Source organism: Grus americana, chromosome 1 (genome assembly GCF_028858705.1).
Source record: "Grus americana isolate bGruAme1 chromosome 1, bGruAme1.mat, whole genome shotgun sequence".
Classification (NCBI taxonomy): Eukaryota; Metazoa; Chordata; class Aves; order Gruiformes; family Gruidae; genus Grus; species Grus americana.
In genome coordinates this window covers 86080255-86106383 of record NC_072852.1, presented here as the reverse complement: position 1 = coordinate 86106383, position 26129 = coordinate 86080255, and the positions used below count along the sequence as shown (strand labels likewise).

General features: G+C 50.4%; 1 protein-coding gene and 1 gene segment (V, D, J or C); one reads left to right on the top strand and one right to left on the bottom strand.

Moving 5' to 3' along the window:
• LOC129197818 (T cell receptor beta constant 2-like) overlaps positions 1 to 22795 on the bottom strand; it is a 54599-nt gene extending 31804 nt beyond the window's left edge. Inside the window, 2 exon segments of the C gene segment in view lie at positions 22078 to 22375; positions 22655 to 22795. Of these exon segments, the coding sequence occupies positions 22078 to 22283 (206 nt within the window).
• On the top strand, positions 925 to 4774 carry LOC129197830 (trypsin I-P1-like). Its single transcript, XM_054806616.1, has 5 exons — positions 925 to 1083; positions 1790 to 1958; positions 2590 to 2843; positions 3646 to 3782; positions 4522 to 4774. Exons 1-5 carry the CDS (start codon positions 1044 to 1046, stop codon positions 4669 to 4671), a joined length of 750 nt encoding a protein of 249 aa, XP_054662591.1. The 5' UTR covers positions 925 to 1043; the 3' UTR covers positions 4672 to 4774.
• Positions 22796 to 26129: the final 3334 nt, after the last annotated feature.

Sequence of the window (26129 nt, the reverse complement as noted above, 5' to 3'; positions counted from 1 at the left end):
TGCAGAGCTGGAGGATCAGAAGCTTTGGAGGATGTTCCAGCTGCTCTCAGCAGGAGAGACTTGGGAAGAGACAATCAGTGGTGCCTCCAGCATCGAGCTCTGTGAGATGTACAAGGTCTAGCCTCAGAAACTCCTCCCCTCGATGCTCCCAGGAAGCTTTCTCTCCATCAGCCCACGGTCTCGCCAGGTTTCCCTTTCCCAGGATCTTGCATCAGCCTGGACAAATGTATTTACTTTATCTGGATCCGGTGATGATGCGGCTGACTGAAACACTTGAACTAGGAACATGGATTTCTAGAAATGCAAGCTGCCATTGCTTGTCCGTTGCTAATACCTAACACAGCTGCTCTCCATTCACCAATCCTCCTCCTCCTTCCCGTGTCCCTGGAGACACCAGCGGTCTGCATCACTGCATTAAAAGAGAGCCTTGTTTGCAGCTGGAGATGTACCCCTGGAGTGAATTTTTGGAATGACCCTGAAAAAAACCTTACAAAGGGTCTGTGGAATGTTTGGCAGCATTCAGCAGAAGAGGGTATTACTGAAATAAATTTAACAAACTTAACACTGAGAGGTTTTGGGTCTGGATTTTTTTCTTCAAAATAAACGCATAGTGTCTTACTGTCCATTACCTACAATATTCAGTTTCTGGTAGAAATACGCATTTTTAAGAATGGCACCATCAGCACCTTTGAGGACTCTCAAAGGGGTTTGAGGGTTGCTATCAACAGGTGCTGCGTATGAGAATGAGACAGGCCAACCACCGCACATCTTCCAAAGCCCAAACGTATTTTTAAATTGCAGGTTGCCTGCTGAAGTAATTTAAAATAGCTCTCTGTCTTTGGAAAGGTTTATGATTAACTGATATGTTATTTGTACTTTCTACCAGTACCTGTTAATGCCCACGTCTGGATCTTCAAATTTTCCACTGTGTACTTTTTGTCTGGAGAAAACCTTGGACTAGAGATAAGGCCATTTCAAAAAATGTATTTCTAGCAGCTCATGCTTCCAGTCCACCAGTCCGGGCTTGAGGCTGTGTCCAGATCATGAAATACATACTGTTTGTCACCTTTGTTGGTGTGGCTGGTGAGTATATTTTTTACTTCCATTTTTGTAACTTACAGGGAAGCTCATTTTCTGAGCAAATTTGCAAGGTAGTCTACTGTGGGAAAGTGAAGTCCGGTTTCAACTTGCAAAAGTTTTAAGGCAGAGCACTGCAACTTCTTTTCACTGCTGTCTGCTCATAACAGCTTGTTTCACAAAATGTGGAATGAATGCCTTCATAGCAGTTCTTGACCCAGGAATACTGAAATGTGTCCATAGCTTCAAAAAAGACTGTTTCTCTTGTAAGGACTATGAAGCACAAAGGTAACACCTCTGCCTCAGGAAGTCTGAATGCTGCTGTAATTTTTTGGCCTATGGGCGAGTGCTCCAAGGAAATATCTCTGCAGACTTGTTTTGTACTTACAGTCAGTCCACTATTGACCCCCACTACTGCAGACAGGATCCTGGGACAGACACACCTTTGATCCGATCCAGCAAGAGCATTGTTGTGTTCCTACGCTCACCCTGGAACTAGCAGCCAGTGCTTTAGATGCAGATACATGAGATGCCAGTCTAAGTCTGACCACCTTATTTTAGGGAGCAGCAAATGAATGTCCATTAGACTTGCCCACCACTGCTACCATGAGTTTTTATAGAAGTAGAGCCTACAAGTGAGATGCTTGTTTCAGTCACAGGGGCACAAGATTCCTTATGTCAGATGTTGACGTATGCCACTTCTATCTCCCAGTTGCCTTCCCCATCAACGCTGATGATGATGATGACAAGATCGTGGGAGGCTACACCTGTGCAGAGAACTCTGTCCCCTATCAGGTGTCCCTGAATTCTGGGTATCACTTCTGTGGAGGTTCCCTCATCAACAGCCAGTGGGTCCTGTCAGCTGCTCACTGCTACAAGTCGTGAGTGTTACAAAAAATTAAAAAAATAAATTATTCCGTAACCTATTTCTTTCTTCCAGTTCACTTCTAGCAAGTATTCTGGGCTGTGAGATCCAAATATGTAAGTGACTCTGTTCTGACAGGAGACAAGCAAGGAGTGGGTGGCTCATTCAGGACACTGGGCTGAGGCATCATGAGGGGTTTTCCACTTCTTCAAATGTTTCTGTGAATGCAGAGCACTTTCTGAAATGACAACGTAGTATTCTAGCAATGAGTTACGGGCTGTGATTTCTTACAAATTGCATTAATCCTGCTAAAACTTGGTCACTGGAGAACGGGAAGAGAAATGAGGTCAGGGTGATAGCAGTTTTCAGAATTTTTCTGGAATGGTTGTATAAAGCACTGTTATATATTCAACTTGTCCCGGCTCAACAAAATAAACCTGCAGAAATTCACCACTTCTACAGGGGGTGGGGGTGATCTCAGTGTGGATCCCCAGGATTTATTGCAGGACAAGAAAGATAGCCTGCATGACAACAGCTACTACGATAGTGCTGTTGAAGCGAGTGCATACAGTGACGGGGAGGTTCTTTATAACCTATTGGTAGCAGTCTTTACTGCCATTATATATGCCACTCCTTCTCTTTTCCAGTCGCATCCAAGTGCAGCTCGGGAAACATAACCTGGCCCTCTCAGAATCGACGGAGCAGTTGATTAGTTCAGCTAAAGTCATCCGCCACTCTGGCTACAGCTCTGCAACACTGGACAATGACATTATGCTCATCAAACTTGCCAAACCAGCCCAGCTCGACCGAGCTGTCCAAACAGTTCCTCTGCCTACCAGCTGTGTGACCACAGGCACCGAATGCCTAATCTCTGGCTGGGGCAACACACTCAGCAATGCCAGTGAGTATTCTGTGGGAGTGTACAGCATCATGAGGGCCCGGGGGACACTCTAAGACCTCGCAATTAACTCCAACCAGTACAGGGTAAAGCACAGAGAAGTGCTGTGGCACAGGCCTTTTTGAGTGATCAGTCCGTGTAGGCCTTAACCATTTAACTGCTTTAAAGGCAGGCCTTTAGAAGGTCCTTCCTCTTGTTCTGTGTCACGAACATGGAATCGCATAAGTCATCCATGCGCCGTTCACCAGCGTGTTCGCAAAGCCATAGATTTTGTGGCCTGGTGCTATCAGCTGTGCAGTGCCAAGCAGTAGCAATTTAACTAATATCAATAGAGTTGTCAGGTCTCTGAGAACAAGATCAAAATCTGTGATTGTAGATCTAAAGTTACTACAGGAGAATTCCATTCTCTTACACCAATGGTCAGAGGCGTGGATGGTGAATGGTGTCTAACCCACTGATGACAACTAAACCTGCACCAGAGGAAAGGATGGTTTTCCCGGTCTTCCCAGGTTTCCTCCAGCCCATGTGCTACCAGAGTAGCTCTTAGCTCCACGCTTGCCAATTTATGATTTTTCTAGGTATCAGAAAAATTAACGTGGCTGCAGTGTAGAACCTGGGTGGGCCCATGGGTAGAATCTGTTCCATCTAAACAAAAGGAATCCACGCTGCAGTTACTGTTCAGAGGAAAAATGACGACCGCTGAAACAGGATATTCAGTCATTACTTTTCTGCTAAGAAAGATCTTCTCCGGGCTCTGAAATGAACTCGGTGATGCCATCAACCATCTCTCCCTATTTTCTTGTAGATCTGTATCCAGACACCTTGCAGTGCCTGAAGGCTCCTGTACTCTCCTCCAGCGAGTGCACCAAAGCCTACCCTGGGCAAATTACCCAGAACATGATATGTGTAGGATTCATGGAGGGAGGGAAAGACTCCTGCCAGGTAAAACATCTGCCTCTCCTTTCCCATATGTTTCTCTCCTGCCTTTCGCTAGTAGAAGAGGCCATCATATTAGAGAATCTGCTATAGTCACTGCACTAGCATGCCTGAATGTTGGTTTTTTGAACAACAGTGGCGGCTTAGGGTGGAAGTTGCTTGTGGAGTGAGGCTGGGTTTTGTTCCACTCAGTTAGTCACTGTCCCTTTTCTGAGACAGCAAATACCTCTGCCCTAATTCTCCACAAGCAGACGATGCCACCTCCTGCGCCTTAGGCTACTGAAAATGGAGGAGTGCTTGCTGCACCGAAGAGTCAATAGTAATCACGGTGACTTTAGAGCTTAGGACACAAATGTTAGTTTTGGACTCACCGAAAATGGAATAGCCAGTATGCCAAGATCCAGGCAGTCTGGAAAAGGAACACACCTGGCAATTGCTCTGCATTTTACATGTGCCTAGCTCCATGGAGATATTTGGCAGAATAATATTTAAGACACACATATCCTAAGCATCTGCCAAGGACTGCATCCAACAAAAAACAGGCAGCTTACTCATCCTCAGCTGCGGTGCCCTTGGAGCTAAAGTAAGGCACAGTAGCGTCAGGTGTAGAGGGGTAATCAGAAATGACCTTTGTACAACAACTGTGTAGAAAAAGCCCAATGGCGGTCCCTCAATTTCTGGGATCTCTGGCTTATCACTTACTCTGGTATCGTTTGCTGAATATCCGTAACCTTTATGTGCACAGGGGGATTCTGGTGGTCCAGTAGTCTGCAACGGGCAGCTCCAGGGCATTGTTTCCTGGGGTATTGGATGTGCGCAGAAAGGCTATCCTGGGGTTTACACCAAGGTTTGCAATTATGTCTCCTGGATTGAAGAAACTATGTCTGCTAACTGAGACACTCTTCTTCTACGTGACCTGCTTTTTCGCCTCATCATTTTCTTCTGTTTCGGGACTGGACATACAAAAATTATCAAAAAATAAAGACTTTCAGGCACCCCTTCTTTGTGCAATGTTTCTCTGGGTAATTCCATAGGCTATGATATGGAAGACAGAGGCAGCAGATGTTGCTCTGGTGAAAATATTTCATATTTGTAGTGCCTCTCAACTGGCAGGATCTTGGAACCTTTTGCAGACTCATCTTCCAGAGTCTTTCAGTCCCTTGCATGCAGCCATTTCTGAAGCAGAACATCTTTTCTGTTTATCATCACCTACTCAGGTGCTACAAAACTGCCTAGAACAGAGTGCACAGAATCACACAGGCAGCATACTCCTACTGTAGAAAACAGCAGGCAGCAACACAAACACTCCCCATCCCCCCCACTCCCACCCCCAACAATAGGCCTTCCCATTGCCTAGTGGAACCTCCCTGAAAGCTCTAGTCGGAGAATGAAACAACCTCTTGCTCGGGCTTGTTCTCTTCATGTCTTCATGTGCCAGTGCCACTGGGGCTGCTGTCTATACTTTTTTCTCAGTTAACTGGTCGTACTGGGCTTGCTTATTTTTCCTGGAAGAGTCAAGAGGACAGGGGTGTTCCTGGGTGCTGGTTTTAAGTCCTCCTAACTCCAACTGGCACTGGAGAAAGCTGCCAAAGTTGCCAATGGGCTGTGTAGCTGTCTCCTTAAAAAAGAAAAGGGAAATAGAGAGTTTGAGTAAGAGGGTTGAAAAAAGCAGAGAATAGGTGAAATTAAGGAGGAGAAATGAGGAGAAATTAAAAAGAAATCCGACACTGGTGCAAAGGGAGGAGAGGAAAAGAGCAGGGCATGAAGGAACAAGTGCCATTTGCTTACAGAGACGTTTGGTCTTGGCTCTCTCAGGTGCTTTGTCACTGAAATACCTCTTAGGAGAGTAATAGGTGTCTGAGTCATTGAGATAGTCACAATATACAAACAGGATCAGACCGTAGCTTTGTGTCCCATTGCTCCGGAAGCACTTGGGGCTAACCTCAGGAGGGTTTTGATATTACTCCTCAATGGCATTACAGAATTCTTTTCATTGTGATAATAGGATTAATCCCCAAAGGATTATGGGATTACTTCCAAGGGGGATTACGGGATTAATCCCCAGGTGGATTATGACCTCTCTTTCTCTGGGGAAGCTATAGCGCCCTATAACCTGATAAGTGCAGAGCAGTCAGTTCCCAGGCTGGACTTGTGTGGGCAGAGGTTTGGGCTGATAGCTGAACATTGGCCATTGGCCAGGGTGTAGAGCGGTCCCTGCTCCACACTGGGCAAAGGGTGACATACATTTGTCTTTCCAGGGCAAAGGCAGGTTCAACGGCAGGATCGTGTTCAACAGTGCTTTGAATGGCCAGGATGTAAGTGGCATGTGGGAGAGACCCCAGGCCTTGGTTCCACCTCCCGCCCCAAGGGGCACAGAGAGGGACAAAGGAAACTGGAGTGCTGACAGCCAGGCTGGGTTGGCGTGGTCCAGAGAGGTCCAGGTAGAGTGAAGGGCAGCCCCAAGGGCTGAAAGGGAGCTGAGCTCTTCTGTGTGATGAAGTAAGGAGCACTGGACAAGGCTTGAGGACACTCATATTGACAAATCCTGGGGCCCTGATCTAAGACTGGAATCCTGTGTGATGGGACCCCACTAGAATCTCTTTGAAATCACAGGGGGGGGTTTAAGAACCCCAGAACTGGTTTCAGCAAAGGTGTTCACCTGTAACACCTGAACCATGAAATAATAGGACAGTGTAGGGCAAAAGGACAGAGGCACCTTCCTTCCACAGACAGTAACTTTCTATCCCCTTCGTCCCATCACCAGACAGGATTAACACACATTTGTCTTTCTTGGCAGCACTTTAATGGAGAAACAGCAGTCTATATGAGTACCACAAAGACTCTCTCATCCAAATCTTCCCCCATTCTTCTTGAAAGCTGTACTGCATTGGGGAATACAGTAAAGACTCAAAGAGGTACTTGGGGGAGGGGAGTCATATCCAAGGGCTTCCAGTCTGCCCTCTGCTCAGGTAAGGGTTGTCTCTGGAATTGGGGCAGGTCTTTCAGGGCCTGAAGGAGGGCAGTTTGTAAAGTTTCCCCAGATGCAAACCATTCCTTCGAGTACCAGACCCTGTCCCAGAGCTGCCTCACTCCTCTGGCAAGGGATTTGTCCCTCTGCCTCAGCAGAATGTCCCTGTCCCAGCTTGTGCCCATCATCTTTCAGTCCTTTCCTGGGCACCACTGTAAAAGAAATCTACCAGACGTGAGTTACCCTGGGTTTGCTTTATTGCAGCACTGGATGCACGGGGGAAACAGCTCCACCAAATGTGCATACAGGTGATTACCAACACACAGGTTATATAGAATCAAAACATACATATTCATTATTTTTTCTCAGAAAAGGCAGTCCTATGATAATTTCTTGGAATTCATTTACATAGTCTCCTCCCCGTCACGCATGCTCAGTGATTTGAGTCAGTGGTCCTCAAGGGGTCTCTGGTGGTCATCAGTGGTCACACACCCGTGTTCGCTGGATGACCCTCTTCTTGCAGGCATGCGCAGTATCCTTGCTGGGGATACACCTGTCCATAACAACTTACTTCATAAGATTAATAATGCCAGGCCTATTGTCCGGTTGGGTAGGGACTGTACATGGAATGTAGGAGCATCGTACATTGCCATGGTCAGTTAGCTTCATTACCTATTACCTTGGTTACAAACTCCTTTCCCACGATTACAGGCTTTGAAAGAGTTCTAGGCCTTAAGCAGCTTTCTAGTTAACATGAGTTTTCTTATAGCCAAGCTTCTCTATTTTCTACACCACTAAGAAGAGTCTGTCTCTAACCCGTCCTCAGCTCCCTCCGGGGAATGTGAGGCTGCAACTAATGCTCCCCTGCCTTCTTGTCTTCTAGCCAGACAAACCCAGGACCCTCAATCTCTCCCCACCTGCCCTGTGTTCCAGTGCTCACCATCTCCAAGACCTCTGATAGACATTTCCCTTGTGCTGGGGACACAAGGTGGTTCCAGTCCACAGCTGTGGCCTCCCCAGTGTGGAGCAGGGTGGGCGAATGATCCCTCTCCTGGCCCTGAGAGCTCTTTTCTGGCTAGCAGAGCCAAAGGTATGGTGGGCTGCTGCCACAGAGCACCTTGCTGACTTGGGGTAGTCTTTTGCCCCACACAGACCTAGGTCCTTCTCTCCTGAACTGCTCCTTGATTCACTGGTCCTAACCTTGTCCGGTGAATGGGGTAGGTCCATCCAGAAGGGACCTTTTGAGATCCTACAGTCTAACCCTCCTTGCTCAACCAGGGTTAAGCAAAGTTGGTTATCCAGGACCGTATCCAGTCGAGTTTGGAATATCTCCAAGGGTGGAGATGGCACAACCTCTCTGGCAGCCTGTTCCTAGTAAAAGAATGGTAAAAATGTGTTTTCTTATGGCCAGATGGAATTTAATGCATTTTAATTTGTGCCAATTGCCTCTTGCCCTGTCACTAGGCACCACTGAGAAGAGTGGTTCCCTCACCTTCATTCATACCTCCCTTCAGGTGCTTACACACATTTGTAAGATCCTACCTGAGCCTTGTCTTCTCCAGGCTAAGGGACCCCAGCTCTCTTTGCCTCCTCTAACATGAAAGATCATAGAATGGTTTGGGTTGGAAGGGACCTTAAAGATCATCTAGTTCCAAACTCCTTCACATGGGCAGGGACACCCTCCACTAGACCAGGTTGCTCAAAGCCCTGTCCAACCTGGCTTTGAACACTTCCAGGGAGGGGGCACAGGCTGGTGTAAGGCTCTGATAACAAGTGAATGTCGCAAACATCCATCTTGACCCAAGCGGGGATAAACTGATAACTAGGAAATGTCGCAGACATCCGACTCGACCAAGGACAGAACCTATGGAGGCAGGATACCATCTTGTGAGCTCGTTCGCCTATTCCGGAAGCATGTAGACAAAAGACCATCTGTGTCCTGTGCGTGCGTGCCTATGAAAGGCCTTCACTCAGTCAACCACGAAGTGGCAGGGGAGACTGTGAGACCCCCAAGACCCCCACAACCCACCGACTCATTTCTGGAACATTCCTGAGCACATACTGCGCCTGCTCAGTGATGACAGACCCCCGCCTATGAGGGGGGCACACTGGGTTATAAAAAGGGGAAACACAAGTTTTCGGCGCATGCCTACCACCTGAGGACTACAACTACGAGCAGAGAACATCGCTGGATCCAAGGGTGGTGATATCTTTTCTCTTTTTTTCTCTCTCTCTCTTTCTTTCTTTCTTTCTCTCTCTTTCTTTTCCTCTTTATCAGTCTCTAACTTAATTTTTAGCACATTAGGGTAATATTGTCACAAGTTTTGCTAAACCATTACCTTTCATGGTTCTGCTAAGTTTTGAACGTTATTATGACTTTTGCCAAGCTGTTATCTTTCGTAGCTCTGCTGAGTTTTAAGTAAATTTGTGATTTGTTTGAACCTCTACAGTAATTGTCATTACTCCTGATTACCACGCAGAGAATTAAAAAGTTAACCTCACCCTCACCCACCAAGTGGGACGGGACATTTAATTGGCATCTGTGAGAAGCAGTAAAGAGGTTCCATAAAAGGGGATATCAGCCAGAGTGCTGAAGAAAGGAGAACTGATTTTTGGTTGAAGCCGAAATCTCCGGCAGTAGGTTATGGCAACCCGGGATAAGCCTGCTTTTGACTACTCCTCGCTGTTGCATTTGTTGAAGAGCTATGAAGCTTGTCCAACCCCAAAAGGGCGTAGCTAGGCTGAGGGACACGGGCAGCCTGCGAAAACTGCAGCAGAACAGATAAGAGACTTGGCAAAAGAAAATACGTTCAAGCCTGGCAAGGGAAAGGCTGTGGTTTGCAGTATCTTGGGAGCTACATTGATAGCTGCCCGGAAGGACAAATACGTTGTTAAACAAGCTGAACAGGAGGCAAATGAGTCCTTCCAGGAGCTGGTTAAAAAACTACAGGCAGAACTGGAAAAGGAATGGGTTAAACGGCAGCTAGCTGAAAAAGCGTTAGCAGACGGTAAAAGAATCACGGAAAACTTGAAGGGTAGCCTGCGAGATGCTTTTGTGAGGGAAAGAGAGCTGAAGTTGCAGCTCCCTGGGGACCTTGAGAGCGACCCAGGATTTTCTAGCTTATCAAAAGAAGCCGACCTCATTGCGAGGGAGGTTGCCCCTCACTATCCATGGGAGGAGCTGAGGGCTGGTGACAGAACCTGACCCTACTCCCAAGCTCCGGCCACTTATTAAAACTGAAGTTGTGTATGACGGCAAAGATGTGGAACCCGCTGCTGCCACTAAAGAGATATCTTATACCGTTACTGAACTGGCAAAACTGCAGGAAAAATATAGTAGGCAGGCTAAGGAAACTGAGACCGAGTATGTGTGGAGGGTCTCCCTGACAGGCGGAGACAGAATAAGGCTTTCGGAGGATATTGGGGTCCTGGTGTATTTTTGACCGTAGGTGACGAGCGGGAACCTTGGTCCCTGACCCAGAGGGTGGCGTATTGGGCCAGAGGGTTAGACCCCTTGGAGAGAGGAGATCCCATTGCCATCCCTACCCCTGGAGGGAGCCAGCTTACAGAGAGTATACAGAAGGCGGCTTGCCTCCAATGGATGCATGGTAGGCGCCTAGTTCCCCACCAGCCTTCCCCGATGTTGTTGTTTGCCAATCTGGACAGGATGACTCCCTTGATTAGAGGGTTACCCGACTCACTGAAGATTTACGCTGTGCAAATTCAAGACCGATTAAGAGCCACTGTAGCCATGGGACCTCAGGGTGGACCGGGTCTTACCTGGGGGGAAATTGCACGGGAACTGATCAATTATGGCTGGCGCGTGGGCTATGTCGGAAAGGAGGGGAAGGCACAAGCGGCAGTCCGTAGGACCGAGGCAGAGGAGAAAATACTCTGCCCCCGAGACAGGAGCTTTGTGGGAAGGGCGCAAGGAATCAACTGTGGAAGGAAGGTTGAGATAAGGGTATTCCCTGAGAATTAATGGACGGCCGACCCCTCCCCGATTTGCAGCTGCTTGTAAAAATGTGGAAACCGATAGATAGAGGCCGGCTGGGAAAGGAAAGTGTCCCCATGGCCCCTGTACCTCAGAGACTGGCCATTCCCATGGCTCCCATGGGGGGGCCCACCAGCCCTCCAATGTCGGGATACTCTTTGTGCCTGATCTCAATGAGTGAGCCGGGGGATGGCCGGTGGGTGTATTTTAGAAGGCTCACTGAAAACGAGCAGGGGGACCTACTGGTAACCTTTCCCCTTGGTGCCTTTAAGACTCCGGTCACTTTTCTGGTAGACACAGAGGCCCAAATGTCTGCTTTAAATGCCAATACCACTGGCCGGAGTGGGATTGTCCCTGATAAAAACCAGATATGGGTTACCGATGTGTTCGGAGATTCCAAACTCCAACCTACAGACCAAGTAAAGTGCTGGTTGCCAGGAGACACCACCCCCACCGAGACCACTATGGTATTAGGAGTGCTCCCTACAAATATTTTGGGATTGGCTTTATTGAAAGGGAAGTCCTGGACAGACTCGGCAGGGAGGGAATGGAAGTTCGGGTCTCTAGCAACCCTGATAAGGCTTTTGCAGACTGCTCCTACTCTTCCCCCGTCCAAAATTATGAATGCGAAACCCTTTTCCCTACCACTGGGAGCGTGGGAATCGCTCCGGTGATAAGAGAGCTGCAGGAACAGGGGGTAATTATTCAAACTCACTCCCCTTATAACTCCCCAGTGTGGCCAGTTCGCAAACCAAATGGTAAGTGGCGGCTAACGATGGATTATCGGCGCTTAAACGCCGGCACTAGTCCCCTGACAGCGGCCGTGCCTAATATAGCCAAATTGATTGCCACCATACAGGAACGGTCCCATAAAATTTTAGCCACCATTGATGTAAAAGATACGTTTTTCATGGTTCCTCTACAGGAAGGTGATAGAGATAGACTGGCATTTACATGGAAAGGTATACAATACACCTTTACCCGTTTGCCCCCAGGATATCGGCATTCGCCTACCTTGGCGCATCACGCCCTGGCACAAGTACTAGCAGAAATCACCCACAAGGAAGGAGTTAAAATGTACCAATACATTGATGGTATATTGGTGTGGGGGGGGGGTCCGATGCCACTGCAGTGGGACAAACCCAAAAGAAAATAATTACTCACCTGGAAAGTTCAGGACTTCAGGTTCCAGCAGAAAAGGTACAACACCCCTCCCCTGAGGTGAAGTTCTTAGGTATATGGTGGAAAGGAGGAGTGGTATGTATTCCTCCCAAAACCTTTGCTACCTTAGAAGAAATAAAAATCCCCAAAACCAAAAAGGAGCTGTAACATACCCTAGGCTTGCTGGTATTCTGGAGGAAACTTATTCTGGATTTTTCTATCATAGCTCGTCCCCTGTACGATTTAACACGCAAAAAAGCTACCTGGGATTGGACCCCTGTTCATGAGGAAGCCCTAAAATTACTAGTGTTTGAAGCAGGAGCATATCAAGCTTTGGGCCGATACAAGCTGGGTGGAGAATGGATTCAGAGTAGCCCTGAAGAGAACAACTTGGGAGTGTTGATTGACGAAAAGCTCAACATGAGCTGGCAATGTGTGCTTGCAGCCCAGAAAGCCAACCATCTCCTGGGCTGCATCAAAAACATCGTGACCAGTGGGTCGAGGGATGTGATTCTACCCCTCTACTCTGCTCTGGTGAGACCCCACCTGGAGTACTGCGTCCAGCTCTGGGGGCCCCAATAGAAGACAGACATGGAGCTGTTGGAGTGAGTCCAAAGGAGGGCCACGAAGGTGATCAGAGAGCTGGAGCACCTCTCCTGTGAGGAGAGGTTGAGAGGGTTGGGGTTGTTCAGCCTGGAGAAAAGGTGGCTCCGGGGAGACCTAATTGCAGCCTTCCAGTACCTGAAGGGGGCCTACAGGAAAGATGGAGAGGGACTGTTTATCAGGGAGTGCAGTGATAGGAGAAGGGGTAATGGGTTTAAGCTAAAAGAGAGTAGATTTAGATCAGATGTTAGGAGGAAATTCTTTACTGTGAGGGCGGTGAGACACTGGAACAGGTTGGCCAGAGAGGTTGTGGCAGCCACATCCCTGGAAGTGTTCCAGGCCAGGCTGGACGAGGCTTTGGGCAACGTGGTCTAGTGGAGGGTGTCCCTGCCCATGGCAGGGGGCTTGGAACTAGATCATCTCTGAGGTCCGTTCCAACCCAAACCATTCTGTGATTCTAAGATTCTATGATTCTATGATCTACAACCTGATGTAGCTTCTTTCCTGGTTGTCCTTGACGTCCCTGACCAGATTTAATTCTATCAGGGCTTTAGCTTTCCTAACCTGATCCTTAGCTGCTCGGACAATTTTTCTGTATTCCTCCCAGGCTACCTGCCCTTGCTTCCACCCTCTGTAGGCTTCCTTTTTTTGTTTGAATTTGTCCAGGAGCTCCTGCTTCATCCATGCAGGCCTCCCGGCATTTTTGCCTGACTTCCTCTTTGTTGGGATGCATCGCTCCTGAGCTTGGAGGAAGTGATTCTTGAATACTAACCAGCTGTCTTGGGCCCCTCTTCCCTCCAGGGCTTTGTCCCATGGTACTCTACAGAGCGAGTCCCTAAAGGGGCCAAAGCATGCTCTCCTGAAGTCCAGTGTAGTGAGCTTGCTGTGTGCCCTCCTCCTTGCTTCTCTAAGGATCCTGAACTCCACCATTTCATGGTCACTGCAGACAAGGCTGCCCTTGAGCTTCACATCCCCCACCAGCCCCTCCTCGGTGGTGAGAACAAGGTCTAGCATGGCACCTCTCCTTGTTGGCTCCTCTGTCACTTGGGGAAGGAAGTTATCATCCACACATTCCAGGAACCTCCTGGAATTGTGGAACTGTGCTCTGCTGTGTTGTCCCTCCAACAGATGCCGGGGTGGCTGAAGTCCCCCAGCAGAACCAGGGCTTATGAACATGAGGCTGCTCCTATCTGTCCATAGAGGGCCTCATCCACTCGGTCTTCCTGGTCAGGTGGCCTGTAGCAGACCCCCACTATAATGTCTCCTGCCCCCGCTCTCCCTTTAATCCTGACCCATAAGCTCTCGGTCGGCTCCTCATCCGTCTCCATGCACTCCAGCTGACCATTGATATAGAGGGCAACACCCCCTCTTCGTCTCCCCTGCCTGTCCTTCCTAAAGAGCCTGTATCCTTCCATTCCAACACTCCTGTCATAGGAGCCATCCCACCACGCCTCCATGATGCCAATGACATCATAGCCCTGCAGGGCTGCGCATGTCTCCAACTCCTCTTGTTTTTTCCCATTGCTATGCGTGTTTGCATAGAGGCATTTAAGTTGGGCCCCTGATGAAGCTGGCTTACTGGCTGGAGTGGCTGGAATTCCTTTGAGGTACTTCACTGGTGTTTCCCTGCTGGTTCCTATTAGCTCAGGAGCCCCTGGTTCATCTCTGTAAGGCTTCAAGTGTGCTGCAGTGTGTCCAGCATGTCTCAGGGCAACAGGGTGAAGGCCCTCACTAGTACCCTGTCCCTCTAACCTTGGCATGTCATTCCACTGCTTGTTGCAGGCAAGCCTGATATTATCCCACTCTCCTTTCAAGCCTAGTTTAAAGCTCTATCAACGAGCCCAGAAAGCTCCTGGGCAAAGACACTCTTTCCCCTTTGAGAAAGGTGAATCTCATCTGATGCCAGCAAGCCTAGTACTGTATAGGCCATCCAATTATCGAAACCCCCAAAATTATGGTGGTGACACCAGCCACGGAGCCATGTATTAACAGACTAGATCCATCTGTTTCTCCCAAAGTCACGGCTTGCAAGTGGAAGGAAAAAGGAAAAAAATAACCTGTGCACCATATTCCCTCACCCGCATGGAAGAGCAGTAGTGGGTAACAGTCCAAGGGCCGTACCAGGCTAGGAAGTTTCCTAGTAATGTCTGTAATCTGGGCCCCAGGGAGGCAGCAGACGTCCCTAAGAGGAGGGTCTTTTCGTCACATTGGACCCTCTGTTCCCCTCAGAAGGGAGTTGCCTACAACTATAACCTGCCTTTTCTTCCTCATGGGGGGTGGTTGTGATACGGGGGGTGGGGGGGTGGGGGGGGGGTGGACCTTTCTGACCTTGGCGATGCCTATGGTGTAGATGCACCATCATCCACGTCATCCATTGACTGGCCTTCCACAGCCAGCGCCTCATAGCTATTGTACAGAGGCACCTGGGAGGGCAAGGTGGGCAAGGAGGAGGTTTGCCTGCCACCCCAAGCATGGTCTTGCCTCCATTCACTCCTTTCCTTTAAGCTACTGCCTTCATCCTGGCAGGGGGAGGATACAGGGTCCTCTTGATCTTGGGTTTTGTCTGGTAGCTGTTTCTGTTTCTGTTTCAGGGAGGGCAGAGCATGGCTCCACCAGACTATCTCTTTCTCAGCCTCCCTGATGCTCCTTAACCTTTCTACTTCCTATCGTAGTTGTGCTGCCAGGCTGAGCAGATTGTCCACCTGGTCACACCTCACACAGCCGTTCTCACTATTGCCATCCGTTTCCAGTGACAGGCTCTGGCACTCCCTGCAGCCCGAGACCTGGATGGCTGCATGTTTTCATGGGAGCTCTGTCTGGGTTGCCATATGCATTCTGGCAAAGGCAGAGGAAATTGCTTTCTGCCAGGTGGATACCATAGCTAAGCTCCTTCCCGAGAGGTTTTCCCCAGGAAAACCTCCTGTGCGCTGAGATCTGCCACACCACTGCGGGTTGTGCTGGCACTGTAGCAGTGTGAGGGACCACGTCTTGAGCGGACTGTCTCAAAGCTTGTTTGCAATCCTGGTAAGCCCATTGCGAGGCTTCCCGACAGTTTGGCTGAGCCCGGTTGCAATGAACAGACCAACAGGGGTCAAAGAACAGCCACGTCGCTTTGGGGGGGTGTGTGTGGGGTATGTTTAGACAGGGGCGACCACCCCAGCCTGTTGAGACCTGTGTAGTCCATGGTGAAGAATCACACGGTGGTCGCGTGCACCTCATGGGACCAGCGTGTCGAGACTGAGAGCATGCGCAGGGATGCGGTACGTGCCGTGGTCTGGGAAACGACCTCCCTGAACGCCCTATAAAGGACTGCTTGATCAAACGGCGAACGGGACCCTCACCGCCGGAGCACACAAAGACTACGGACCAACGGGACGCCACTGGATCCATGGTGGTGACTATCTTTTGCAACTCTATCCCGACTGCTTGCTAGATTTCCTCCTTTTCTATTCTCTCTCCCTTTCCTATCGCTACTCTCTTACGACAGGAAATAAATACTTTGTTCAGATAGGTAGTCAATAAAGTCCTTCGGTTAGCGGCATTTGACCTCGTTCGTGTCTTAATCTCACTCTGGGTATAACAACGAATCTCCCCAGCCCGGCCCTTCCCGGATCGGAACAAGCAGCTCCCCTTGGTGACTGATGAACAGCTTTGTGTCTTTGTGTTAGACTCACTCCAGCAAGTCCATATCTTTCTTGTACTGGGGAGCCCGGAATTTGGACCCAGCACTCCAGATGTGGCCTCACCAGTGCTGAGCAGAGTGGAAGGATCACCTCCCTTGACCTTCTGGCAACACCCTTGCTAATGCAGCCCAGGACATTGTTGACCTTTTTTTTTGCTGCAAAGGTGCATTGCGGGCTCATGGTCAGCTTGCTTTCCACCAGGACCGCCAGATCCTTCTTGGCAAAGCTGTTTTCCATCCAGTCAGCTCACAGTGTGCACTGGTGCTTTGGTTATTCATCCCCAGATGCAGGACCCTGCACTTCTCCTTGCTGAACATTAAGAGATCCCTCTCCACCCAGTTCCCCAGCCTGCTGAGGTCCCTCTAAATGCTGGCACAACCTTCTGGTGTATCAGCCACTCCCTCCAGTTCTGTATCATCTACAAACTTGCTGAGGGTGTATCCCATCCCATCCCATCATATAGGCCATTAATGAAGATGTTGAACAGTATTAATCCCAGTATCGACACCTGGTGTACACCACTACAGACTGACTTCCAACTGGACCATCTGCCACCGATCACAGCCCTCTGAGCCTGCACGGTCAGCCAGTTTTTAATCCACTGCACTGTCCCCTTATGTAACCAATAATTTGCCTGCTTCTCTATGAGGATGTTATGGGAGACAGTGTCAATGGCTTTACAAAAGTTGAGATAAACAAGATCCTCTGCTCTCCCGTCGTCCACCAAGCTGATCACGATGTCGTAGGAGGCAATGAGGTTGGTCAGGCATGATTTCTCCTTCATAAACTCTTGCTGACTACACCCAATCACCTTCTTGTCTCTCGTGTGTTTGGAAATGCTTTCCAGGAGGATATATTCCATCACCTTCCCAAGGACTGAGGTAAGGCTGACTGGCCTCTCTAGGTCTTCCTTCTTGCCCTTCTTAAAGATAGGAGTGATACTTGCTCTCTTCCAGTACTCAGGAACCTCTCCCACTCCCCATGACCGCTCAAGGACAATCAAGAGTGGCCTCGCAGTCACACCAGCAAGCTCCCTCAGCAGTTGTCAATGCTGTACATCCAATTTGCTTAAGTGCTCCCTAATCTGGTCCTCCTCCACTGAGGATGTCTTCCCAGTTCCAGACTTTTCATCTAGTCTCAGGGGCCTGGGATTCCTGAAGGCTGGTTTTACTGGTAGAGACTGAGGCAAAGAAGGCGGGAAGGCAGGAAGCTAGGAAAGAACGAAAGCAGAAAGGAAGACAGGAGAGGAGGGTTGGCAGGAGGGCAGGAAGAAAGGCTCAGGGAGTGATGGTAGCCGTGAGTATCTGCCGTGGCTTGGGGTTCCTCACCTACAGGACTGTGCTTCATGCCCGGATACCTTTGAGACTTGGGCTACATCTCATACCTCAGAGTGTTCAGGTCACAGGGTAGTGGCACGACGCGGGGACCCTGGTGCAGAGCAGCGTGCCCCTTCCCTGGAGACCAATGGGGCTAAGGGACCAGTGTGTACATAGAAGTGCTCAGTGGCATGGTCCTGCTGGCGCTCCGGAACTTGGAGCCCCTCGCGCATGGCAGTGTGCTGAGCCCTGGGTGGCTGGCAAGGCACCTGTACTCTTGGAAACCACAGGGTGAGCAATCCCTGGAGACCCTCAAATCTCGTAGACACACAAGTGCACACAGGAGTGTTCAGTCCCGGGACCCCTTGACAGATTCAACTCCAGGTTGGCCTTGGCCTTTGTGTTGGGTTTTGTGTGGCAAGGTTTTGGTAGCGGGAGGGGCTACAGGGGTGGCTTCTGTGAGAAGTTGCTAGAAGCTTCCCCTGTGTCTGATAGGGCCAATGCCAGCCGGCTCCAAGATGGATCTGCCCCTGGCCTAGGCCAAGCCAATCAGCGCCTTTGTGATAACATATTTAAGAAGGAAAACAAAGGAATTAAAGGAAACTTTTGCAACCGGAGAGAGGAGTGAGAAGATGTAAGAAGCTCTGCAGACACTAAGGTCAGTGAGGAAGGAGGGGGAGGAGGTGCTCCAGACACCAGAGCAAAGATCCCCCTGCAGCCCGTGGTGAAAACCATGGTGAAGCAGGCTGTCCCCTGCAGCCCATGGAGGAAGGATGAGGGGGTGTAGAGATTCCACCTGCAGCCCGTGGAGGACCCCACGCTGGAGCAGGTGGAGGCACCTGAAGGAGGCTGTGGCCCGTGGGAAGCCCATGCTGGAGCAAGTCCGGGCCGGACCGGTAGACCCGTGAAGAGGGGAGCCCACGCCAGGACAGGTTTGCTGGCAGGACTTGTGACCCTGTGGGAGAGACCCCACGCTGGAGCAGTCTGCTCCTGAAGGTCTGCACCCTGTGGGAGAGACTACGCTGGAGCAGTTCGTGAAGGACTGTAGCCCGTGGGAGAGACTCCATGTTGGAGCGGGGGAATGTTGAGAGGAGTCCTCCCCCTGAGGACAAAGAAGGGGCAGAGACAATGTGTGCTGAACTGACTGTAACCCCCATTCCCTGCCCCCTTGTGCCACTCAGGGGGGAGGAGGTTGAAGCCGGGAGCGAAGTTGAGCCCGGGAAGATGGGAGGGGTGGGGGGAGGTGTTTTAAGACTTGATTGTATTTTCTCATTGCTCTACTCTGTTTTGCCTAGTAATAAATTAGATGAATCTCCTCTCTACATTCAGTCTGTTTTGCTCGTGACGGTAATTAGTGAGTGATCTCCCCCGTCCTTATCTCGACCCAAGCCTTTTGTTATACTTCTCCTCTCCCATCCCGCTGGGGGAGGGGTGAGTGAGTGGCCGTGTGGCACCCGGCTACCGGCTGGGCCTAAACCACGACAGCCTTCCAGCTGGTGGAGAAGGAAAGGGCTGTGTGAACTATTCCACATCCTGCGTACCCATGCGTTAGTGTAACAGGCTGAAAGGGAGAAGAAATGGAAGAGGGTGAAGGAAATAGGAGGAGGACAGGTGTGAGAGAGGACAGAGACGTAAGGGGAGGGGGACAGAGAGAAAGAGAGTGGAGGAGGAAAGTGAGATGGCAGAGAAATGAGGTAAGGCAGTGAGTACAAGAAGAAAGGAGGGTCAAAAGGTGATTCAGAGATGGGCAAGAATAGGCAAGAAATTGGAGACCAGGCAGAAGACAGATGATACCGCCACTTTCCTTAAGTAGACAGAGTTGGAGGGCAAGAGGAGAAAATGGGGTACTGTCAAATACAGGGCTGTGTGTGTGCTGTGGGCAGATCCTTGTTTGCATGGAAAGGTTTGTGCTACGCTGCTCCAGCTTTTGAGCCACTGTGGGTCTTGCTCAGCACAGAAATACGTGCCTGAGTCATTGAGTAGGGCATGATCTATCTCCACAGATAAGCGGTTGTCCTTAGTCCCATTACTATGGAAGTGATTTCTGAATTCCTTCTCAATCTCTGCCCTGCCACCTTCCACTGAGTATACAACCAACTGCAGAGTGGCGTCCTTCCTCGCGGGCAACTTGTACCAGTACAGGGTTGAGAATGCATTCTCCTTTTGGGAACAGTTCAGAGTCGCAGTGTCTCCCACTCGGACAACTGTGTCTGGCGATTGCTGAAGGGCCTGGCCTGGAAAAAGAAAAGAGGTGTGAGGAGTGAAACACATTGAAGGGGACATGAAAATACATCCTTGAAGTACGACATGGGATGCGGTGGCATAAGGATGTCAGCAAGCTATGGGACAGTGTCCCGTTTCTCTGGGAGACACACACAGGAGAAAAAACACCCATAAACCAGCTTAAATTCAATAGTAAATTTGTTCTGAAAAATAAGGACTTCAGAACTCTCAACTGAAATATTAAAATGGGACATAAAAAGCAAATTTGTAGATCTGCAGAGTCTTCTGAGTTAAGAGGTTGAGGAAAAGCTCCGCTTGTTCATTGCCCATCCTTCCCTGGAAGCCTTGGGCAATGGGGCGCTGCCAGCAACTGGGCACGCAGCTGGGGCAGCAGCAGTGGCTCCAGTGCAGCTGTTCAAGTGGAAGGGAAGCTCACTTACCTACAGGGGCCAGGATGGCCACAAGGAACCAGTGCAAAACCATGGAGAAAGGCCACCTCCTTCCAGCAACCTGCCCGTGGTGGCAGCACAGGCACAGAGATGCGTGCAGAGGAAAGGCTGAGAGAGGAAGAGACACATCTCTTTGCAAGTGGGCGGGGCAGTGAGAGAGAGCCTGAAATATGAGAAGGCAGTTGGCTGGCTGGGAACAGTGGGGAATGACACCTGCATGCAGGCGTGAGGTGCACGTACTCCGCTCTGCTCACTTCCTCCTGCACGTGAGTATGTATGTCTACGCGTAGGTGGGAGATAAGTGTTATCACAGGAGCGTGGCAGGGCTGTGTGGCAGCCTGAGTGTGTGCACGGCACAGGGATGCACGGAGGCACCAAATGAAGGGAAGAGAAAGAGTGCTCGGGAATGCATGTTTGTGCCTGTGCCCCTCATCTCAGTCTCCTCTCCAGGCACCCTCACAATCACAGACTCCCAACCCTGCAAGCTGCAATGTGGAATCTTCTCTGCTTATCCCAGTGCTGCTCATCATGTTGCCCAGGTATGAGAAAGTACACAGTTTGGGCCCAAGAGAGCCTCTGCACGTCTGTGCCATGCTGTGGGCCCAGCAGTGCACAGTGGTGGAAGGCCGGCCCATACAAGAGAGCAAGTGATCTGGCTGCTCAAGGCTGCCATGAGCTTTTAGGACACCCTTGTGTCCTTTTAGCAGAAGGGTGCAGCAATGTCTTCAGCTCCCAGACCCTCTGTTGCAGGTCCAAGCGTGTCCCATTGCATTCATTTCCACAAACTATCTACAGGAGATTCAGGAATGACCTCGGATTCCTCAAAAGAAAAGGGAGAAAAGAACGAAGAGAGTCTGCTAAATTGTGCAGGCACAGGAAGAAACCCCACACGCCCACAAACCCCCCAGCACTCTAGCTGAGAGGAGGCTGTGCTTGAAGTGTCCTCTCCATTTCCCATGGGCTTCCCTGGGGCGTGCAGGTGGCAGGGCAGTGCACTGGGAGCCTTGCAGAACACACGGTATTTGAGGAGTTAGTGACCTTGAACAGGCCATGCCTTGTGCTTAGGGCTTGAGAAGCCCATATATTGGCATGAGAAGCTGCAGCATGGGAACCTGCTGGAGTGCCCCATGCCGGCCTGTGCCGCGCCATTGGTGTGTGTAATGACAGAGATAGCACTCTAACCTGTCAGGAAACGTTCTGTTAGCTGCCCAGATTGCTAACATAATCTGTAATTTATGTAATATCTTTGGGAACGGTAAACCGTATGTGGATCAAGAGGTGGAAGGTAGTGATCTTGACCCAGAGACCACTGTACGTGGAGGAGTTAGTGATCCACATAGGAGTTAACCTGAGTAGGCGCAGACCTGTGCTGTGCTGCACGTGCAATGTTGCCTTCAGGCCTGTGCTGTGCTGCACATATCCCTTGGCCATAGGATAACCTCAGAGAGGTCGTTGTAACGGAGGAGTATGTGGGCAGCTCCCACTTTGTACTGCCTATTACACCACCTGCCTGGCCTCACACGAACATCCTTTCTGTTTGACAGTGAGAATGATGAGCCGGGTTGGCTGGAGTTAAATGAGAGGAAGTCTGTGGAGTGCAGACTGAAGAGAGACAGAAAGAAGAAGGTGGGGAGACAAAGGGAGGGAGAGAGAGGAAGAAGAGTTGACGGAAGTTAATATAATGTAAATGAGAGTTAAACAAAGAGGGAGGCAAGGAGGAGTGGGGTGGCAAGACGAGAAAGCAGGACAAATGAACTCAGAGAGTCTGAGAAGAGGAGGAAGGGAAGGCTAGGAAGCAGATGAGGTAATGAGACGAAAGGGATCATCATGCCTGATGAGGAGGAAAGCAGGTCTGTTTTGTGCAGGGGGAGGTTTGTGCTCAGCTCCCTCAGCAGCCTCGCCACTGTGTTTCACTTTCAGCACAGTAATACATGCCAGAGTCGTTGAGAAAGGCACGGTCTATCAAGAGCGTCATCCCATCTCCTTGTATCTCACTGCTCTTGAAATGGCTTTGGAAATCCTTCTCAACATTTGCATTACCACCTTGGAATGCAGAAGACACAAGGACCAGCCTGGAGTCCTTCCCCAAAGGCAGCTTGTACCAGTACATAGCTGTGCTGGAGGATTTCTTCTTGGAACAGCTCAGATTCACGGACTGGTCTTGTCGTATCACCGTGTCTGGGGACTGTTCCAGAACCAATGCTGGAAGGGAAAAGGAGGAACATTGAGGAGGAGGAAAAAAGTGGAAAAACGTGAACTAGGCACTGTCGGTTGGTAGAGAAGACGGCAAGAAGGAACAGGACAGGCTAGGGAGCAGCAGAAGGCATGGGACAGTTCTTCAGATCAGCAGATGAGTTTCCAATCTCTCTCCGATAGGCAAGAAACATTCCTGGGCAGTTTGTGTCCAAAAAAGGAACCATTTGAGGGCTGTGCGCGGAAGAAAAAATAGCTGTTGCAGGAGATTCAGGGATTTCTGCCCACCTTATTCATCGCCCATCCTCAGTGCAGGAAGCTTTGGGGAATCAAGCACTGCCAGCAGCTGGGTACGCAGCTGGGACAGCAGTGGTGGAATCGATGTAGGTGCTCAGGGGTGAGTTGAGTTCACTTACCCATAGGGACCAGCATGGCCACAAAGAACCAACAGGGAACCATCGGGAAAAAGCTCCTGTCCTTTCAGGTACTTGCCTTTTGTACCTAGCTGCCCAGAGATATGCGAAGAGGAAGCACTGAGTGAGGATGAGACATGTTGGGGTTGGGCAGGACATGAAATGTGAGAAAGGATTGGCTGGCTAGGAACACTGGGGAATGATGCACACGATCACAGGAAAGTATAAACCCTGCAGAGATGTGGGGAGAGGCGAGGATGTGGGGTGTGAGGTGAGGGTGGGGAGGGGAAAAGAGGATTGCATAGACAGAACTATGCTGAGGTTGCATGGGAGTCTGAGCGCGTGCAAGGGAGAGGAACGCTGAGAGTTCCTCTTCTCCTTCTGAAGTCCTTGAGTGCTGGAGGAATGAGGTCTGAAGGACACACATAGGTCCCTTGCATTTCCCCTCTCTCCCCCAGCCATGGCTGGTCCATTTTTTTTTTTTTTTTAAATTTTATTTTATTTTCCCTGGCTGTGTGAGGGCTCTTTTTCTCTATGCAGTACTGTGAGCACAGCAATTAGAATCGGTGAGAGGCAGGACCAGGAAAGGCACCACAACAGTCCAAGCATTCTGCATTGAGGGGTCTCATGGGCTTTGCAGTGAAGCTCTTCCCCCATCCCTTTCTCTGAAGAGCAAAACGATGCCTGCAGCTTCCAGCTGCTCTCCTGCAGGGAAGTGTGAATCCCACTGCACTTCGTTTCTCTTACTCCCTGCAGCAGAGGTGGGAATGTTCCTGACCATCACAAAGGAAAGAGTGGGATGAGGGTCTCAGCTGCCTGACGCTATCCCTACCCATAGCACCTCTCATCCTGCGACCAGGAGGGGCAGGAAACAAAGCAGGCCAGGACCCCCTTTCCTGGCTGCTTTCCCCAGTCCTCTTTCCTCCACAGAGGGACTGCAGGGATGGGAGATGCTCAGCATCCTGAGCCTTTGCCCGCTCCAGCCAGGTCGGTCACACATATGTTTGAGTATTGGAAGTGCTCCAGGCTGGTGCGGTGATCACTGTGATGGGGATGGGAGGTATATGAGGAGTCAGAGTGTCTGTGTGGTGTGTGGGGCTCCCTCCAGCCCTGGTCTAGCAGAGCTGGTGAGAGGGGTAGGAGAGGAAGGTAAATGCCTGTGAAGAGCCCAGGGACAGTCAATGCGCTGGCACGGGAAGGAAGAAAGAATTGAGTGTAGCCCAAAGGAGGAGGCATGTAGGAGAAGAGGTGCTGAGGGTTTGGGCCAGGGTGGCCTCTCCCTGCACCTTCCTTGCTGACAGGCAGTAGCCCCAGTTCCTCCAGAGATGGTTTCTCCCTGGGACCTAGGGCCGAGCTGGGGAGCCCTGGGTGTCTCAGCCTGGTGTTGCCTCTGGGGCAAGGGCTTCTGGCAGCTCTGCTTCAGGAGCACGCTTTGTTTGGCAAATTCAAGGAGCGCTTAGGAACTGAGACCCCTCTGCCCTGTGAATCAACCTGTCCAAGGTGGTTTCCTTTTCTGGCAGGACTGAGCTTGTCCTCCAGAGGGGTGTGGAGGGTGCCACTGGGATGCAGCTGGCAAGACAACTAGGGCCTTGAAAGCAGCTGTGCAGGGCAATTTCATTCACTTGTGCTCTACCAGTCACACCTCTCTGCTGCTCTGCTCACAGGGTCACGAGATTCAGGCCACTGGCATCCTCTTCACAGCATCCTCAGGTGTTTCTGCTCAGAAGGACATCCACATCCTGAATGGGGCAAACTCAGCATAGGCTAGCTGGGGAACCCAATGAGCACAGGGATGAACAGCTGGGAGAGTGGCAAGGGTGAAAGGAACCCAGGCAACAAATGACAGGGCTCTTCACCGTGCCAAGCCCTGCTGGCAGCACCTTTTTCCCTCCTCATAGGAACTGTTGGACCCTGTGCCTGGAGCTCTACTTGGCAACGGGGAAGGAGGAACAAGTGGAAATGGGCTCGGATCCTCAGTGGCACTTCCGCTTCATGATGCTGGGAAGGAGAAGGTTAGTGGGGTGTCACCCAACTCAGTGTTTCTCTGAGGAAGAAAGTTCAGTGAAAGGCATGAGGAAAACTGTATGCAGGTGCTAAGCAGGAGATGCTGGATCAACAGGAGGAGACTTGTGGTGTTGCACAGTTCACTCGCGTGCCAGACAGCATCTCCCACGGCTACAGCATGAGCATGACCGGGCCTATGCCTCACACTCCATGAAGGATTTCTCAGCTTCTGTACATGGTGGACTGTGAAAATACACCTGAGCATCAGCTTCCCCTAGAGACTTCCACTCTCTTTTGATATTCAGTGGCACTGGAGATAAAGAAGAGTAGGCAAGTCAGGGAAGCCCTCTTGTCTTGTGGCAGGGGATGCAGTGGGTGGGCCAGACCAGATGCTAGGAAACAGCTGAGGTCCCACCAATCTCTTCTGAAACTTCTCTGGGACTTTCTCGTCCTGGTCACCAGGGCCATCCCATGGCTCACCTGGGACATCTCCTGCTGTGAGTGGGGAAAACTCACAATTTAGCTCCTGTTGCCTCCCTCACTCCTTTCAGCCATAGATGCCACTGCCTGCCAATACAGGGCAGGTGGGGAGACAGCCCATGCCTTTGGCTCCAGGTAATCCCTGGGTTGCCTCCTCCTGGAGGTTTGTGATCTTGATAAGCCCATGTCCTAGATAGCTGGGGTTGTGGTTCACAAGCTTGTGACTCCCACAAGGTTCCCAACAAATTCATGTGTAGAAATTGGACATCAGCCCTCCTCACCTCCTCCAAGTTGCTCTGTTCTCTGTGGTCACCATCTGTAGCCTTGTTTTCCCATCTGTGGTTCTCCATAAACCCAGAGCCCCATGCCTCCACACTGAAGGGAGTGGAGAGTTACACATGGAAGAGGCAGAGGCCTGAGTTTGTCTTTTGGGGATGAGAAATGGGGAGGAACTGACATAAATGGGATGCATTCCTATTTGAGCCATGGCTGTTTCAGCTGTGCACGTGAACAATCCTCAGATGTGTTGCATCCACCCCCTCTTTTCCATCAACCCTGGGAGAACTGGCCTCCAGTGCCCCCCAAGCTTATTTACTTCACGCTGCAGTGAAGTGATTATTTTTCTTCTTTTCTCTGAGGATTTTGTGGATCTGGGAGTGGGAAGGACTCCCTCGAAGCTGACTTTCTCAGCCTACTTCTGGGAAGCCAGGTGTGCCTGCAGATTAGAGCCAGGGCTAGCAGCCCAGACACCTTGTTTTCCTTGGAGGGCAGTGGGTTTTGAGAATTAGAGCAAGACATGCCTGGATGTGGGGTTCCCTGAGGAGGAGGGAGTTTATAGCCAAATGAAGGAAAAGCCTGCCACAGTC